The sequence below is a fragment of the Apodemus sylvaticus genome, chromosome 10 (assembly GCF_947179515.1).
Source record: "Apodemus sylvaticus chromosome 10, mApoSyl1.1, whole genome shotgun sequence".
NCBI lineage: Eukaryota > Metazoa > Chordata > Mammalia > Rodentia > Muridae > Apodemus > Apodemus sylvaticus.
In genome coordinates this window covers 70,215,368-70,235,547 of record NC_067481.1, presented here as the reverse complement: position 1 = coordinate 70,235,547, position 20,180 = coordinate 70,215,368, and the positions used below count along the sequence as shown (strand labels likewise).

Sequence of the window (20,180 nt, the reverse complement as noted above, 5' to 3'; positions counted from 1 at the left end):
CCTGTTTAAAATCAATTCCAAAAAGAAAATAATTAAATATCAGAAAATAAATCAGTCTGTATGTAGAAGCTGACTGGCTTAGTGGGTAGAGGGATCTGTCACCAAAGGTGAGGAGGTGAGTTTGGTCCCTGGAACCCACAAGACGGAAAGAGAGCACTGACTTCACAAGTTGTTTTCTGACCCCACTGGAGCACTATGGAATGCCACCCCTCTCACCACACAAAACAAAAGTTTTAAAAAGAAAGTACTATTCAGAGAGATTTAGTACATAAAAATGTTTCAACTAAATCACTATTAAGCTTATTACAGTGTTTCAGAAGATGCAGCTGTATTACAAAGTTAACATATACAATTGTTAGGGTCTTATAAAAAACCATTAGGAAATGTAACAGGAAAACAGTACACAAGTTTGTACAATATCTAGAGCAAATTGAACAGTAAATATACAAACATAGGTAAACAAATCCGCTTTTCAACACAATTACTCTAAAGATGCCAATCCTCACCTAACTGGAGTCTAAACTAAAGGCAATCTTAAAACACCTATGGGCTTCCTCGGCGCTGCCTACGAGGTGGCTACCATCTGCTTTGTGGCATCATGGCTGCCCTCCAGCCTCTGGTGAAGCCCAAGATCATCAAAAAGAGGACCAAGAAGTTCATTAGGCACCAGTCAGACTGATACGTGAAACTGGTGGAAACCGAGAGGCATTGACAACAGGGTGTAAAGAAGGTTCAAGGGCCAGATCCTGATGCCCAACATTGGTTACCAAAGCAACAGGAAACTCAAGCACATGCTGCCCAGTGGCTTCCGGAAGTTTCTGGTCCACAATGTCAAGGAGCTGATGTGTAACTAACAAATCTTACTGTGCTGAGATCGCTCCCAACGTGTCCTCTAAGAACCAAAAAGCCATCGTAGAAAGAGCAGCACAGCCGGCCATCAGAGTCACCAATCCCAACGCCAGGCTACACAGCGAAGAAAATGAATAGATGGCTTGTGTGCATGTTTTGTGTTTTAATAAAATCACAACAACAAAAAACTATGGAACTGAGAATGTGCACTGTGCAGTATCTTATATAAAACTATAAATAGGGCTGGGATGTAGTTTAGCATTAGAATGCTTTCACTTGGACTATGAGCAAAGCCCTGAATTTATTGCCTAGTGCAAATGAAAAGGGGGAAAAGTGTGTTTGTGTATGTGGGTGTGTACATGTAAATATATAATATATATAACATAAGGAAACATGGAACCACAATCTACCTTGAAAACCAATATTATTGACAAAGAAGAGCTATGAAAAGATTTTCCCCTTGAGACAGGGAAGTTCAGCAACTCCAGCTGTAGCAGGCACCGACCTAGGACTCGAGCCTGGGCTTGATCTCAGCCCCAGCACCAAAACAGCGAAGCAGCAGAAGCCACTGTGCCAAAATGACAGAACACTGAACCTCTCACAACTGGACTCAGGAATTTGAAAATAACAGGTGACATTTCAAATCGCTAATGAAAAGACCGACTGTTTAATGACGTCTCTTAGATAGCTAATTAGCAGGGAAAAGCACACCTAACCTGATGCCACATCAATAAAGTCACTAAGTGGGAAAGAAGACGACAGTGGGTAGCTGGTGACAGCACAAAGACCACCTTCCACAAAGCCTGAAATTATGTTTAAGAGATGACACCTGTAATCTGAAAAGCATGTCTGAAGCAGCAAAGTAGCCCAAAGACTATTAATAGGTAACTTAATGAAAAAAGAAATATAAATTTAGATATGAATACGTAAATGAAAAGATATTTGACCCTTCTAGGAACCAAGTTAAGTATACATTTACGGTATATGTACAAATATATTTTAAATTTTAATCCTCATCATCCTTTTTACAGTTATACAGTTGAATAAAATACAAATGCATTTGTCCAGCCAACCAACTAGCATGTATACACACATTCCCCAAGACAGTACTGGGTCCTGAAGACACACAGTAACATGGTCCAGCCTCTATGGAGTTCAGAAGAGGATAAGAGCACCCTATATAACTCAGCCTCCTGAGAATTGCAGGTTCTCGACCACAACCCTGGGCCACTGAACTGTATCCCCAGCCTCCCAGAGACTACTTGATGCAGGCCTCTGCAAAGATGGGCAAGTAAGTTTCCTAACTGTTAATATAGCAACTCAGGGTAAGAACTCAAGCAGGCAGGAACTGAAGCATCCAGCATCCAGGACCACCAGCTCAGGGATGGTACAGCTGTGAGGAAATGAGCAGGTGAGTGGAGAAGAGCTCATAGGGACCTGGCTGTCACACCCTCCCAGCGCCAGTCTAAGGCTGCTGTGGCCCTTGGCACATAGCCTCCTTTCTCCTGTTCCTGCATCTGTCGGTGCTATGAACCGCTGCCCCCAGCGATGCACAGTGGGGCCTACAACAGTGGGGCCCCCAGGATTACCATCTTACCATGCACCTCTAGCTGCTCTGGGGCTGGCTTCAAACTCTAAGATCTGCCTGCCTCTGCCTCCCAAGTGCTGGGATTAAGGGTGTCCACCGTACTAGGTCCTAGCACAATTCTTGACACCCAGCTTATCTTTGAAATACACTATCCTTTGTTTTGCTTTTGTTTTTTGAGACAAGATCTTGCCATATAGCACTGGCTATCCCTAAACTTTCTCTGTAGACTAGGCTGGCCTCAAACTCAAACCCCAGCTTTTGCTGCCCACGTGCTGGATTACAGGTATGTGCCACCAAGCCCAGTGTTTGGTTTTGTTTCTGTTTTTTTGTTATTGTTTTGGGTTTTTTTGATAGATGCTCAGAGTCCTAGAACTGCAGTTGTTGCCAGGGTCCCTATGTTCAGTTTGAGAGCCAATGTCCCACAGATACTTACAGGCTGAGGCTGCTCTGCAATACAGCAGTTGAAACACAACCAGAATTCACTCATGCTCTCAGTCCAAGGCCTGAGTAAGCACCACCGAAGGCTCCAAATCTTCAGACAGGAATCTCCACAACGTGCACCCTCAAAGTGAGGAATGGCTGTCAAAATAACTTTATTTCACTGTGCCTCTGTCCCTGGAGTCAAATGTCTCAAGTTGATTGAAAGGGGAGTCTGATTGTTTCTTTTCTCTGCTTCAGGTTCTACAGAGACTGCTTCCAGGTCAGTGGGAAGGAAAGAAGAGCTTTGGTCCAGAGCCGGCAGCAAGTCTAGGAAGAGGAGGAGAAAAGAGTGAGGCACTGCAGTGTCCCTGGAGTCACTCAGCCTTTGAAATCTGAAAGAAGAGTGATGTTACCTACAGGCAAATACTGCAAGTCAAAATTTCATAAATTCAATGACTTAGCAAATTATTTTTTAAGTTATGACTTGACCATGAGGGGTCAAGTTTTAATAGTGAAAAAGATCCTTGCTTTCATGGAATATTCTAAAACTATAAACTATGAATTAGTTTAAAAGCACTTTACTTCAAATCAATTAAAACATTATGTTGCCATACTCAAGTTCCACAGACATGCTGATCTTCATCGAGTCCTTTGTTTTCAGACAACCCACAGTAACGAACAGATCAATGAACTCTAAGGTAATGAGATATAAAACACCAGAAACCTTAAAACAATCACCCATCCAAGAAACAGAACCCTACACAAAAGCTAGCTTTCCTTCTGTGGATCCAGCCATTAGGACCCCTCCTTCAGCCAAAGAGCCAGCACCGAGTGGAGACACCTATCATCCCACCACAGCAAGCCAAGGTGAGTCCAGAAGTCCTTGTCAAGGTGGCAGAGAAGCAAAGGAAGGAGAGACAGGAAGTCAGTCATTCCTAAGACCAGTGTCACCTGTATACAAGTTTGCTTTGGTGAAGCCTAAAGTTACATTACACAGGCTCATACTCCTGGCAGTCTGCCATACACAGTAACTGAAGATCCCCAATACTGGAAATGTAAGCTGCAAGCCAAAGAAACCGTAGCCGTCAGCCAACCATGACTGAGCCAATGGTGAGAATCTTAGAGAAGCAGCAGCATGACTAAAAAAGATGGCTCAACAGTGGGAGGTGTCAGAGCACTACAGTCAGGTGACAGGAGCAGTTTACCAGGAGGATCCGCTAAACAGACAAGAGAGAAGAGGAACTACTCAATGCTACCAAGAGAGGATGAACAGACCACAGAAGGGAGGGGCAAGCAGTGGAGCCAACAAGTGAAGGCAACAAATGCAAGAAAAACAGAAAGCTTAAAAAGATAATGTGGTAGAGAGTGAAGAAAAAGCTGCCCTTGAAATGAAAAGATCAAACGCTAAAGGTGACTTCATTTGGTGACACAAAAAGATGGGAACATTTCTGACCCAAGTGGTAAAATACAAGTTAAGTATTTGTAAACCTCTCAAAGAAGACTTATAACTGATGACTTATAAACTTATAAACTCTGCCATCTATAAATGATTATCTCATCAGCTCATAGAACTCTGGAGACTAATCAAATTAAAACCCTACCCTTCTAAAATTATATTATGTAAAGGTAACACAAAATTCTCCTTTATTCTCACCAGTGTGACTACTTTAAAAAGTGTTATTTTATATCATAGGTTAAGTATTCTTTACGCTAACCAGATACATTTTTGAAAATTCTTCCCATTTACCTCCTCAATGCTAGGAAGACTCTATCCCTGCTGAGATGGCACTACCGTCTTCTGAAAAGACAAGGTCGCTGTGGAGATGACTGCTCAAGTCACAACCTGATTAGCTGCAGAGCAAACAATCCTAGACCTCACAGTCATGCAGGAGGCAAACAGTCAAGACTAAAGGAAGAGAAATTCAGTTTTGGTATAATTTAAATACAGACCTTGAAACAAACACTCCTTATTTTACCCAAGAAACCCTTGTCACACTGACAGAGAAACAAAGGAAGGGCAGCCTTCCAGTCATTCCCGACCAGTGATGTAAGACCAAGAAATAGAGATGTCAAAACTGAGAAATATTTTGAGATTTAATTAGATCAAAGGAATCCTTTTACTTATTTCTTCTGCCCAATCTTGGTATAAGGAATATACTAGAAAATGAGTTAAATTCACAGTATCCAATGGACAGTTTTATAAATATTAAAAACTGAATTAAAAGACCACAAATAAGGCTGACAAGACAGTGGGTAAAGGCACTGGTTACCAAACCTAAAGGCTTGACCTGGATCAAGACAGGTAGGAGACTTTATTCCTGAAACTTACCCTCTAACTTCCCCACATGAGAGCCAAAATGTCTAAGTACACACACACACACACACACAAGGTGGAGACAGAACACATACAGTCTAAGTATAAAAAACAAAGCCTAATTTATTTTACGTGTATGCACAGGTAACCCCCAACCCCAAATGCTATGAGATATATATATATATATGATATGCACTCTGTAAAGTCAAAAATACATCTATCTTCTTAAACACTGATTCTTTGTGGTAACTATTCTGAGACTTCTCTTCTAGCTTTCTGGAATGGACAGAGTATCGTTTCACTACAGTCACGTTTACTGGAACACAGTACCTGTGAGCAGGCCTAACTGCCCTTGGGTCCAAGGCGGCAGCCGGTGCCTTTGCGGAAACGCCCTCGCTGCTCACCATACTGCAGCCACAGACACGAAGCGCCTCTAGTCCTTTCACATCTGGCATTTGGATAGTCCATGCATGTCCCATGTTCTGGTTTATATATAAATAGCTAGAACCCACCTTCAAATGTCAACTTCTCGTTTCTAGCAGGTGCATTTTGCCCCTTTACTCACCTGTCTTAAATGACTACACTGCCTAAATTAACATGGAGCCAGCTATAATAACTGCCTACCAACCCACATTTCCCCAAATTCCCATTTTCTTCACATATCCAGTGGACACACTTTTAATCCCAGCACTAGGGAAGCAGAGGCAGGAGAGTCACTGTAAGTTTGAGAGTTCCAGGACAGTCAAAACTAAACAGAGAAAAACCAAAAACCAAAAACTAAAACAACAAAAAGATGTTTCTTAAGATGCCCTGGGAAATGTCAATGTGCTTGCCCTCCTCAAACTACATTTTTAGAATAATTTCAGGTGTATAAACCTAAAATATTTATATATAAACATCTTCAAAGAATACTGAATCTGTTGCTAAAAAATTCAACATTGTTATTATGTTAACAGTTACCTTTACTTCTTGAGCTGAAAGTTGCTTAAAATACTCCCATTTTCAAAACGATATACTTTTAAAGCTAAGTACTGTTACAGAAGATAAAAAGGATCAGGAGTTCAAGATCACCTTCATCTATACAGCAAGTCTGAGGCCAGCCTGGGCTACATGAGAGTTCTCAACAAAATACAAACTAAAGCAAAATCCCTACACTAAAAAAAAAAAAAAAAAAAAAAAAGACAAACTATGCACAGGGGAGTAGCATTCCAACAGCTACACAGCTCAGCACATTCCACACATAAGTCAACATCAGACTGGTCTATAGCAGCAGAGCTTTCTCCTAAAACCTAATCTTAGGAGAGGGAAGAGCTGGACACAGTTCAGAAACTGGGCACCCTCAGTCTGTACAGCACTCTACCAAAGTTCAGAATTTAGACTTTGAAATAAAGACATGTGGCCAAGTTTAGATGCTGTTACTGAGAGCGGCATTCCTCTAGCTATCCAAAGACTTTCAGAAGCTTAAGTATTCCAAATCATTTACAAGTGCTAGCTAGCATGGAGAAGCGACAAGCCCTAGAACCCATCATTTTTCTACGAAACAGTACGCCATGTTTCCATTTTCAGATCTAAAATGAAGGCTACATTAGATGCTACATGCACATACACTGCATACTGCATGTTCTTATTTGTTATCAAAAATTAAAATGGCAAACATAAAAACAAAGTAACATAACAGGTTTTTTGGTGGTGGTGGTGGTTTGGTTTTGTTTTCCCGAGATAAGATGGCACTATGTTGCCCAGATTAGTTCTGACTTCCGAGCCTCAAGGATTCCCAGGCCTCAGCCTACAAGCACACACTACCATGTCTTACTGTAATCTAAGAAACAGCTTAGAAATCTATCAAAAAGACAAATTTTAAAAAAGATTTATTTTCTGTTTTGTGGGGCATATGCACATGCATACAAGTATACGTGGAGGCCAGAAGATGGTGTCGGGCCCCCTGGTCTGCTGTTACAGGGGCAGGTGAGGTGTGTGTGGAGGGGGAGGGTGGGGGTGGGTGAGAGAGAGAGAGAGAGAGAGAGAGAGAGAGAGAGGAGCCACCCAATATGGGTGCTGGGAACAGAACTAAGGTCCTCTGCTACAACTATGCTCCCTTAACTACTGGGCCATCTCTTTAGCCCCAAGGGGGAATTTTTTTAAAAATGAAAATGGCATATTCATACAAAATAACAATGAATACCAGCTTTACAAAGCATGATTCTTGAAAAGCATTATATAAAACAACATACAGAGAACCACTGCCATTTCAAAAGCAGTTTAAACTATTTTTGTCTAGAGATACAAAAATAGGTCAAAGTAAAGTTGTAAACAGCCGGGAGAGCACTCAAGGGCAGGCGTGAGGACTCCTGGAGCACTGACAAGGTCCTGCCCTCCCCCACCCCCCACTCCCTGCTGGGCTCAAATGAAAGCCAGGCAAGCAGTCCACCAGGGGCTTTGACCCCAGCCCTGATCTCTCTCTCTAAAATCTGGGTGGTAGCTATAAAAGTATTTGTTAACCAGAACATTTTTTTGTACACCACACAAGTGTCTATATACGTATGTTTAAAATTTTATCTTTTAATTTAAAAACATCATTATATGTATTGGTTTGTTGCCTGCATGTGTGTATATGCACCAAGTCCATGGCCTGGTAGCCACAAAGTCCAGAAAAAGAAATCAACTTGGAACTAGAGTTACACATGGTTGTGAGCTGCCATGTAGGTGCTAGGAACTGAACCTGGGCCCTCTAGAAGAGCGGTGAATATTCTTAACCACTGAACCATCTCTATAATCCCTCTTCCTCTCTACTTCCTCTGTGTGTGATGTGCACAGTGCTTACAGAGGCCAGAAGAAAGTGCCAGATTCCTTGGAGTTAAAGTTACAAATGGGTGTAAGCTATTAGATAGACCCGGTGCCGGGTAGCAAACTCTCTAAGAACATCAAGCATTCCTAACACCGAGCTACCACTCCAGTCCTACGTAATTATTTTAAGTGCCCGAATGTTTAAATAAGATATAAGTAACAACAGGAAATGTAATGAACAGTTGGTCAAATGAACTGATGAGGATCAGAAATGAAAATGCAAAGAATCAAGCAAAGATGAAAACCCATAGTAGTAACATTGAAGGGTTGGGTAAAAATTAGGAGGAAAGGGCACCTAACTTACACCAAACGCCAAAGTTGTTTCCTACAGAAGTGCAAAGGTATCAGTGACAGGAATGACTTATCAATACAGCTCATTCGCAGCCAACATGAGCACAAACTAACTCTAGCTTCAAATGGTTGTGTTTTCAGGTTCTTTCTGCTGTTGTTTTTAATGTTTCACCACATATGTGTGTGGATGCTTGGCTGTGGGGATGTGCATGTAAAGGTCAGAGGTCAAGCTCAGGGGTCATTCCTCAGGAGCTATCTTCTGTGTTTGGAGGGTGTGGTGAGTGACAAGATCTCAAACTGGCCTGTCTGGACAGTAAACACCAGTACGTGGGTGCCACCGTGCCCATGGTTCTATTTTTAAGGTTTAATTCTTTCATGTACAAGTATTTTGCTTACATGTGTGTATGTGCACTGGGCATGCCTACCTGGTACCTACAGAGGCCAGGAAAAGGCACTAGATCCCCGTGGGTTGGAATCACAGGTGGCTGTGAGCTTCCATGTGGGTGCTAAGAACTGAGCTTGGGGTTCTCTAGAAAAGTAGCAAATGCTCTTAACCCAAGCCCTCTCCAGTCCCATATTTTTAATGTGGGTTCTGGAGAATCAAACTTCGGTCCTTGCCTTACCAATTAATCTATCTCCCTAGACTCCTGTTTTCCACATTACAGGAAAGGCCAAGTTACATCAGGTGTCTTCAGTCATACACCATCATATTTTTTTAAGGAACATCTTTTACAGAACCTGGAGCTTATGAACTCAACTAGATTGGTTGCCAGGGGAGCCCAAAGAATAGGATCCTTACCTCTGAGATTATAGGCAGGCACTGCTGTACCCTGTGGCTTTTACAGAAGGCTGGGGACTAAACTTGGTCTCTCATGCTTGCACAGCAAACACTTTGCTATTGGAGCCATCTCTCAAGCCCCCTGTTTTCCGCCTTTTGAGATAGGGTCTTATGTGGCCCAAGTGACCCTGAACTCTTATGATGTATTTATTTATGAGTACACTGTTGCTGTCTTCAGATACACCAGAGGAGGGCATCAGATCCCATCACAGATGGTTGTGAGCCACCATGTGGTTGCTGGGAATTGAACTTAGGACCTCTAGGAGAGCAGTCAGTGCTCTTAACTGCTGAGCCATCTCTCCAGCCCTCTGGTCCACTTCCTACATGCTAAATCTATAGGAATGGCAACCACGCCCAGCTTGAAATTGTTCTTTGAACTTGATTTGTAACATCTCTTAGAGTTTCCAACTGTACATATTAACAGGTCCACTTCTGTGTGGTTAACCAAAGACCAAAGAAGCCACTGTTACTGAACTAGTCTCAAAGAGTAGAGAGGAGTGCATGCAATTATGGAAATGGTATTTTCCTCACGCTTGAAATGACGAGGTACACACTAGTCTTCCCACTGATTCATGTAAATGGATAACAGGCTATGCTCAGTATTTAAGGGGGCTGGAGAGAGGACTCTGTGGTTAAAAATGGCTTGCAGAGTTCAACTCTCAGTACTATGTTGGGCAGTGCCTGTGCCTCCAGCTCCAGGGGACCCAACACCCCTTTCTGGCCTCTGTGGGCACTATCTACACTAAGCAAATGAATGCATGAATGGACAGACAGACAGATGAGTGTAAATTTTTAAGTTTTAAATCATGTACATATATATGCTGACAAGTGTCTGTAAAGAGTTTTTATTTTGGGGGGAAACAGAGGAGTGGAAATCCTACATCAAACTTCAAGCACAGTATGAATTTTACTTTCTAAGAAACTGTCCGCCACTTTTGCAAACTGGTTTTATCACTTACCCTTCCTACAGCCATGTGTGAGAGTCCCACTGTTTCACATCCTGCCATTCTCTATGCTCTGGTCAGCACCCCTCTTACTCATTATGGTGTCCAGTAGTGTCCCTCTGGTCTAATTTACCCTTTCCTAGTAACCAAGAATACGAATTTATTTCTTTCTTTCTTTCTTTCTTTCTTTCTTTCTTTCTTTCTTTCTTTCTTTCTTTCTGTCTGTCTGTCTGTCTGTCTTTTTTTTAAGATTTATTTATTTATTATATGTGAATACACTGTAACTGGGGCTGGAGAGATGGCTCAGCGGGTAAGAGCACTGACTTTTTTTCTTTTTTAAAGATTTACTGATTTCTTTTATGCACAGGAGTACACCACCATTGCTCTTTTCAGACACACCAGAAGAGGGCACCAGACCCCATTACAGATGATTGTGAGCCACCATGTGGTTGCTGGAAATTGAACTCAGGACCTCTGCAAGAGCAGTCTGTGCTCTTAACCACTGAGCCATCTCTCTAGCCCCTATATTTTCTTTCTTAAAAAAATCGTATTATCTTTGTATGCATCCATGTGAATAAAAAATGCTGTGTGTGTCTAAGTACCTGCAGATCCCTTGAATCTAGAGTCACAGGTGGTTACGTGCCACCAGGAACTGGACAGAAGAGAAGCAAGCACTCTTGGCTGTTAAGCCACCCTTCTAGCCCCATTAAATAGTTTCATGTTTGTTGACATTCACACACCTTGCTTGGGTCTGTATTTTCAGATCTTCTGCACATTTTAAAAGATATATTTTTGTTATTTCTAACTATGTGTATATATGTGTCCCCATGTGAGTATGTGCGTGCAGGTGCTCTGAACTGCAGGGTCCAGAAGCTCTGAGCTTCAGAAGGTTGTGAACTGCACAGAAGTGAGGACCAAATCTGAGCCACCTCTTCAGATCCCAAATGCCCATTTCTTAAATTTTAATTATGTTCTATTACTGTAATCTTAATTTCACTTTAATTAGACCAAATTCTTTATATACTCTAGAATAAGTCCCCTGCCCACTACATACATGAGTATTTTTTTCCTGATCTTTTTCTTTCATACAAATGTCTTTTGGAGAATCTAGCTTGCATGAACTCTGATGCATCAACTCTATCTTTTATTATTTGCGTTCTGCCTAAGAAAAGTCACATAGATTGTCTATTTACTCTAGAATTCCTAGGTTTCGCTTTGTGTCTGTAATCCAAGTTGTAGTCCAATCTGTGCCCCCTGAACCTCCAGCTCCACTGAGGTGAGACCTGCGGTTGGGAACAGAAGTGCCTGCTTTTACTGCTGGTTTTCAAATCCCATCCATTTCTGGGCTCCTCCTATTTCCACATACACTTTAGAATCAGTCTATCACTGCAAAGTTTGACTTTTAACTTTTTTGTGAATTAATCATGACCGGAGGCTTGTTTTTCCTGTGTGAGCCCAGGGCTCTGTAAAGAGCAATTTGCATTTACTATTGTTTAGATAACCACAAGTAAAATGCCTAAATTCAAGTATGAATGTTAACTTAATTCCTTGGCTTAGAATTAGTGTACCACATGGACAGGATACATCTATTCACACTGAGCTCTGGTATGCAGAGAAAAGGTTAGAAAGGAACATGTAATGGTGGTTTAGAATTATAACAGCTGGCCAGTGCTAGTGTTAGTGGTGGCCAGCCTGTGCTACATATCAATATGTCACAAACAAATTGGCTTACAGCTGCAGAATATTTGATCTTTGAATACTTATTTTGCTGTTCTATGAAATGGTTTCCTATCTCTTTGGTACACATAAGGATTCAGTAAGTAAATACAGACTGCCTAGAAATGTGGTTGGGACGTTACAGAGCGGTGTGGTTTAACACCTTTCCTATGTAACTGGTTTTCATTACTGTTGCTATGTTACTATTGTTGCCCTCGTTACCATTTTCCCTTTGGCCTTCTCAGTGCTACCCTGAGTAGAATGTGGTCACAGCCTTTTCTGGTCAGGCTCCCTCTCTTAGATTGAGCAACATATATTAAAAAGTGTCTATTTACATTTATTTTTAAAAGAGAAAATAAAACAAAACTGGTATCAAGGTAGGGGAAAAAATAAACCAGTTAAGTTAATACTTCTTTTCTAAAGCAATTTCCTAATATCTTCCAAAGTATTTTAAATGTATACACAATTTATATGCCACAGCATATATTAAGTGTACAACAGAAAACTCTCAGTAGATAGTTGAACTACTAAATCTAACTTGGTTACTTTATCAATTAATAAGTCTCACTAAAACAACTCTGTACTAAATTGATTTGTCACATTTTCTAATCTAAAAACAGAAGGCTCCGGATGTCTGAGGCATGAAGGTTTAGAAAGGAATGACATTCAATGTCGAGCTACTCCTAGCACATCTACCGAGCAAGAGGACATAATGGAGCAGGCCTCATAACCGAGCTGTGTGTGTAGCCCAGCCTCTTGGCCAGGCACAGAAGTCCCTATCAGTCCCTTGGGATAGGAAAGCCAGTTCAACACCAACTGCAGTGGCTTATCTGGGGTAAACAAGGCGAGGTGGAGGGCAGCTTTAACCTGCTTCAGATTACTCCCGAGAGACACAAGATCATTTGGGCCTATACCTCATTCCCATGTGCTTGGTGCCAAGTCCCTCAGACTTGTCAACTTGATATTTTCCTCCAATAAATAAGGCATTTTCAGCTGTCAAATGAGTTTTTAGATGGAAACTTTTAAAAAATAAAATAAAATAATCTGTGACAACGGAATTATACCACCCTCTGTAAAGAATTCTCTTACTTTAAACATTTTTCAAATTAAAGTGTTTTTCTATTTACTGTTTTATGTATATGAGTGTTTTGCCTAAGAGATCAGAAAAGGGCACTGGATTCTCAGGAACTGGAATGATGCAGAGTTGTAAGCTACCACATGGGTGCTAGGAATAGAACGGAGGTCCTGTGTAACCACCCAGCCCTCCTCTCCCCAGCCCCTTCACTCGGACACCATCCTCTTCCTAGTGCTACCCGTCTCCTCGTCCCTCCTTCGTTCTTTATCGTGAGGCTTCAGCTGTCTTACCTAGACTGGCCTGGACTCCTGGCCTTGAGCTATATTCCCACCTTAGTCTCCATGGTAGCAACTGTATACACACACACACACACACCACCACCACCACCACCACCACCACCACCACCACCACCACCAGGCTTAAGTTATATGTTTTTAACAAAAATCTGCATCCAATTATATTACCAAAATTAACTGCATAGTTGAAACAGGTAACTGATAGGCAGCGTCTACAGAGTGCCTACCATCTTGGCTTGTGCGATCTCTAACTCGTTTCTTAAAGAGAAGGGAAAGGACAAACAGGGAGAGGAATAGGCACTGATCTCTGAGGAAGTGTGACAGCTTATGCCTACAGTCAGAAGGGAGTGATGGCACTCCAGAGGCTAAGGCAAGCTGTGAACTTGTGAGACCCTGTCCCCCCAAAGAAAATCACTTTTAGGGGACGGGGGGGGGGGGGGGGGGCAGTTCAGAGGATAAGCGTATATGCCGTGCAAGCATGAGGACCTAAGGCAATCCCCTACGCCCATGGAAAAGGCCCACACACCTGTGACCTGTGCACTGAGCGGAGTGAAGACAAGCAAACTGATGGGGTTTGCTGACCAGCTAACCTACAAAATCAGCAAGTTCAGTGAAAGACTGCCTCAGGGGAATAAGGGGGAAATAGAGAACATTGAGCCTGATGATCCTCCTATGGCCTACGCACGCACGCACGCACGCACGCACGCACGCACGCACGCACGTACGTGACCAGACCCGTCAGGAGCCTGCAACCCCATCACGCCTGCTTTGTTCAGGCTAGTTACACTGTACGTAAAGACTAAATGGGAAACTTTTGACTTTTGAGAGATTCTTGAGGGTACTAGCCAAAAATAAAACTCATGGATTTTCAGGAGAGAAATTAAAAAGGATCAAATATAAAACCCACAGGGGAAGATGACAAATTTAAAATGTTCACTGCTTCTAATTAAAGAAATGTTTGGACACTATCTAGGGACGCCCATGGAAGGTATACTACTGTATTTCTTCACATGTCTCTCTTGATCTTTCTTAATGCTGTGCTCAAATATACATTAAAACTATTTTTTACCAGGTGATGTTGGCGTGCACCTATAATCTCACGAGTTCCAGGCCAGCCTGGTCTACCGACTGAGTTCTAGGATAGCCAGGTCCACACAGAGAAACCCTGTCTTAAAAACCAAAAACCAATCTACAACCTGCTCAAAAAAAACAAAACAAACAAACAAAAACAAAAAACAAACAAAAAAAACCCTAAAGTCCAAATGGCAACTACTGTTTCATATGTATTCTACTTTAAACAATAATTTGGGAAGGGAGCAGGGAAAATGTCTGAGGTGGCTGAGAACAGCCCCACAGGCTCACAGGCTCATGTTTGAATACTTGTCCCCCAGATGATGGATCTGTTTGGAAAGGATTAAGAGGTGTAACCTTGCTCAAGGAGGTGTCACTAGGGACAGACTTTAAGGTTTCAAAAGACTAGTGCCACTCCTAGTTTGCTCTCTGCCTCCTGTTGGGGTTCAAGTTGTGTGTCAGCTGCTGCTCCAGTCACCTGCTCCTTTCCATTCACTACCCAGTCTTAAACTCTAACCTTCTGAAGCCATGCACCCCAAACAAATGCCTCTGAAAGTTGCTTTGATGGTGGGGTCTCTTCACAGCAATAGAAAAGTAACTAAGGCACTGGCAACCACATATATGTGAATTTCAGTCCTTTTATGAAAGCAACCTGAATTTTGTAATCTATAAAGAACTCAAAAGAAAGCAAAAAAAACAAACCCACATGCATAAAAATTCTTCACTGAAATACTTCTTAAAACAGGATAACAAACAAAAACCCAAGTACAAACTAATGTCAAGTAGCCAAGTAGTTATCCTATTATGGCTTAATGACAGCTTTTACAACCATGTCAGTGTTAAAAGAACACGTTTAACAAATTGTATTACCTAAAAGCATCCTAGAAGTGCAACAATCACAGGAAATTTATATGAAAATAATCTGGCTATTTAAAACCTAACATTATTAAAAATAAACCTAAAATCTTGCTTGCGCTTTTTAAAGATATTTATTTTTATTTTATGTGTATGAATGTTTTACCTGCATATATGTCTGTGCACTATGTGTGCCTGGTATCCACAAAAACCAGAAGAAAGCATCTGATCCCTTGAAAGTTGAATTACAGAATGTTGTGTGCTGCCATGAACCAAGATCTAGTGCTCTTAAGTATTAAGCAGTTTCTTCAGCAGCAAATCTTATCTTTAAAACATCTGGTAAATCTGGTTCCATGTTTTGAAAACATCTGGACTTCACCAAAAATGGGCAGCAACAATTATGTTTTAGACATAATTCACAGAAATATTAACTTAAAGGATAGACTTTTTTATACTAAGACTATAACACTCTTGAATAAATAGCTTATGACAGCTTTTGTAGCTTTTAAATATTAAAATATATGTGGTAGCTTTTAAATATTAAAATATATGTGGAAGATTCCAATGTCTTCTATATAACACAAAGTACTAGGCTTATTCCTATGAATGCTTTATGTTTTCAACTGTTTCATTAGCACAGCTCCACAGGAGACCACTGAGGCCTGTTTCTGGAAATTTGCCCCAATTCTTCTCACCCAGGTCCTGTTGCCAGGGCTGCAGCTGCACAACCAATTCTTATTAAAATGGGGTCTTTGAAATGCTGGTCTTTGGAAAAGGATATAAAGGATTTCATTATCTCTTCTCAAAACTCACAGTGAGGATTATGCTCCACCCTTCCCTTCCCAGGGCACACAACACTCACATCCCTTTCTGCCAACTTAAACACCAAGACAAAGGCAGACGCTCAGCCTTGTGAAGTGTAAGAAGTCATGACAGAGAACATTGCTCAGCAATGAACCTTAACCTAGCAGATTATTTTTCAAATGAGTATAAAATCAGGGATGTGGCCATGAGCGACAGTCACTCTCCTGCTTGGATTTGTCATGAGAAACAGTATTCTAAAGAGTAAGCACTTGGGGGAAAAGACTCAGTGCTAACAACCAAGAGTAATTTCACAAACAGACACGGGAAACTGAAAGGATCCTCTCGCTTTGCTATGCTACTAAGGGCCCTGACAGCTGCTGGGAGGAGAATTTTATGGATGGGTTTAGTCTCCATTTTCATTAGGATTGCATGCCCTGTGCCTCTCTCAATAAAATTCTTAACAACTGCTGGCCTGGCTTATGAGATGCAATTTATGACTGAGTTTCCAAGAAACATTAATGTAAATGTATGAAGATTAGTTATTTTCAACTGAATATAAACAGATAAATACTCAACAGCAAAGTAAAAACCAAGACCAGACTTTTATTAAGCAATAGTTTCAGTTTTATTATGCAGTTGGTAAGGCACTAGAATTTTTGTAGCATGAAGAACCTTAGAATACCAATGGTTTTAAAGGCAGGAATTTAGGCTGGGAACATTCCTGGGACTCTACTGTAGTCTGTTCCCCGGCAATGCACTTACAGTATGAGAAGGCAGGAAAGGAGAGTGGGGGACGCTCTCCCCAGAGGACCTGACTACACACACGCTTCAGGTCAGAGAAAGGCTCAGTGAGACCCAGATCTAAACACACAATTACTGGCATTTTATCTGCTGTAATCAAAGCGGAACCAGTGACTCTGGTGTCTTTAACACGGTCAGATTCATGTTAAACAACTGCTTGCCCTCCGCTTTTCGATTCTTACAGCTGTCCAGCTCTTGCAAAAGAACTTTAAAATACTTGCATTTTTTTCCTTATAATCAGTATTGCCCTTAGTACATTCTATTTTTAAAAGGTTGATATAGTTGCCAGATTTAAGTTCCCCTTTATTTTAAAGAAACAGTATTTCTATTTAAAGTGCTTAGCCAAAAAAACTCTCTAAAACTCACAAGTTCCTGTTACTGCGGTGTTGACTGTATGGTGGGAAACACCCTTCCTCCCAGAGGGGGTCTGTGCTCTCTAACCTGAGCCTGTGCTGGAAGGGTCTCTTATCTCACACCTGGCCTCAGCCGTCCTCACTCTGTTATGCTCTGGATCACACAGTAGAGAGAATAACATGCTTCTATGCAGAGGAAATTTTCCAGGTCTTTTCTTCCCTTCCCCTTCCCCTTCCCCCTTTCCCTTTCCTTCCCTCCCTCCGTTCCTCCCCTTCTTTCTTGAGAAAGGGTCTCTATGTAGTCCTGGCTATCCTGGAACTCACTATATAGACAAGGCAGCCTGTGCCTCCCAAGTGCTACAATTAAAGGCATACTCCACCATACCTAGCTTCTGGTAGATATTTAATAATTAAGATCAGGCTATTAAAATGGCTTGAAGAATAGACAACTACCACTGGCTGATTAAACTGATGAAATGTGTTATGTATTGTGACTAACGAGAAGACGACCACGAGATGATAAACAACCATCGCTGAGAGTGAAGAGAAAACCACAGGCCATGGAAGGCTCCGCTTAACCTGAGGAGCAACGCCACACTCTAAATCCGCACACTAACACTGCAGGGGAGAACGCCAAGATGAACTGACTGCTGGTGAGTGCTAAGAACACAAAGTAGACTGGCTCTATGGGCATCATTTCGGTATCTAGCCATCGGTGGACAGACTTACCACTCATCAATGGGGCCACTCACTCAGCTCTCTGAATGGAGACTGCTGAAAGACACACACGGGCAACTCTGCAGACTCATTAGCAGAAGTTGTTCCTTGAAGACTTCTTCTCTTTTGGTTTTGGCGTTTCACTCAGCACTGGCCCTATCTGAAAACAAAAGCATGCAGTTAGGAGGCAAAGCTGCAGGGAGCCATTCTCCCTCTATGTAGAATTAGCTGATACAGATGAAAACTGAACTCAAACGCTAGCGCACACCTAAGCACCATGTTTAAACAAACAGCCTACTTATTAATGCCTGTAATGTGCTTATTACAGAGTCACCACCCTTTTCTCATCAAATAAACTGATTGTTGCTTCCATCCTATGCAAGGTATAACTCAGACCAATGGTTGCCCACTGCACAGAATGCAGGTGACGAGTCTTCCATGGATACACACTCCACCTTCCTACATCGACAAATCTGAAGACTTCACAAAAAAAGTCAGATTTCTAATCTCTCTTGAAAAATGAAATCAAACAACCTAAGGTCTGTTCCTACACAGAGCACTATCAGACTGACTTAACAGCCACCATTGGGCGTGGTGGTGGCTCTCCACAGATACCTCCTGCCACTCTCTCCACTGTAACTTAGTTCACAGTTACCTGTCTGGACCTGATAAGCATCTGAACTTTCAAACTCTGCTATGTATTTTTAATAGATCACAGAGAACGCTGTATTACTGTCAACGTCAAATGTGTTCTCCTTATTACATGAACCCTGAGTCAGAAAGCTGCAGATTTGAGTTCTAATTCTGAAAATAAGCAGCTGTGTGACCAAGCCTATATTAAAGCTAAGCAATTTCTTCATACACAAACATCCATATAAACACATATCGAACTAAGCAACAATGGGCCTCAGATCTAGCATGCACAAGCTCAACTTGTGACCTACCTACCCACTGCTTCCTCACTCTTGCTAGCCAGGAACACCATTAACTCACGCCATCACTATCCACCCAATGTCTTCACCCCTAAAAGCACTGCCACAAGAAGTCATTCTCTTCCAATTCCAGTCATTCAAACAGACAATTCCTCCCTAGACTCAACAGCTTTGTTGAAACAGTCTGTATGTTCAACTGTGGTAGGCGGGGGCTTGCCTTGTATGCACAAGGGCCTGGATTTAACTTTAGTACCAAAAACTACAGCAAAAGTAAAAACAGCACATTTTGCCTTCCAAATGCTGCTGGTTACAAGCTTGAAATGCATAACTAGTCTTTTTTTAATTTTGTAGTTCCTTTAAAAATATACACACAAACAGTCATACAATGCAGCCATTGCATTCCTACATATTTATCTAAAAAAGCAAAAGTGTACATCTGTAAAACTATTTACAGCAATTTATTTGTAACATGATAAAATGAATAAGAAAAAAAAAGTCAATCCTCTGAGGATTGACTATACTCTTAGTTCCTATACTACAAAATACATTAGATTGTATACAGCTTGGGTCTGGCTAATTTTGGTGAGTAATGTTTTTATTTGCAAAGTTTTTTAACAAATAAAAGTTTATAAATTTTTAAAATATTAAGGAAATGCACATAACTCACTATGTAAATGAACAGAAAACCTAACTGACTGGCAGAACAAGCAGTTCAGTCTCACCCAATAGCAAGCAGCCGGACTCCAGCCACACACAGGCTGCCAGCAGATGAGACTACACCCAATAAGGACAGAGTAGGAGATGGAACCCTACTGTACTTTCCTATTTTGTCTTAAAATACTCAATCCTCAGTCAGACAAAACTCTAGATCTTTTATGATTATAAGTATTACCTAATTCAGAAAAATCACTCTTAGCCAGATGGTGGAGGCGCACGCCTTTAATCCCAGCACTTGGGAGGCAGAGGCAGGTGGATTTCTGAGTTCAAGGCCAGTCTGGTCTACAGAGTGAGTTCCAAGACAGCCAGGGCTACACAGAGAAACCCTGTCTCAAAAAAGAAAAAAAAAGGAAAAAACACTCTTTATTTAAAGTCTCTTCCCCCGCCCCCAAACAGCAAAACCCAGGAAACAACCCCAATTGCCTGTAGATAGGTAAATGGATAAACAGGAATATACCTTCATTCAGGCATTTGCAACCATGTACCACATAAGCCTTAGGATAGCTATGAATGCAACCCAATACAGAATTGCAAAGTGACTTAACACAGTATAAGATTGTGTGTGTGTGTGTGTGTGCGTGTGCGTGTGTGTGTGTGTGTGTGTGTGTGTGTGTGTGTGTGTGTGTGTGAGCGAGCTACCAGGTTCTCAATGATGAACTTTGCAGAGGACAACAACAACAAAAAAAAAGTAGGTTGAACATGCCTGGTTGTAACAATGAATGAAGTGCTATAGGGTTATGGAGATGCTTACAGCA

At 41.5% G+C, this 20,180-nt stretch overlaps 1 protein-coding gene and 1 pseudogene across 2 annotated transcripts in view; one reads left to right on the top strand and one right to left on the bottom strand.

The window, feature by feature from the left end:
- Cdc42se2 (CDC42 small effector 2) overlaps nt 1-20,180 on the bottom strand; it is a 65,440-nt gene that overhangs the window by 17,750 nt on the left and 27,510 nt on the right. The window contains exons 2-3 of one of the 2 annotated variants that reach the window (XM_052197827.1): nt 17,789-17,936; nt 2,871-3,184 (exon numbers count right to left, since the gene is read on the bottom strand). In XM_052197827.1, the coding sequence (XP_052053787.1) occupies nt 2,871-2,924 (54 nt within the window). In that variant the 5' untranslated portion in view covers nt 2,925-3,184; nt 17,789-17,936. The remainder of the gene's footprint in view (nt 1-2,870; nt 3,185-17,788; nt 17,937-20,180) is intronic. The other variant, XM_052197828.1, reaches the window with a different exon arrangement.
- On the top strand, nt 599-1,025 carry LOC127695570 (60S ribosomal protein L32-like; annotated as a pseudogene).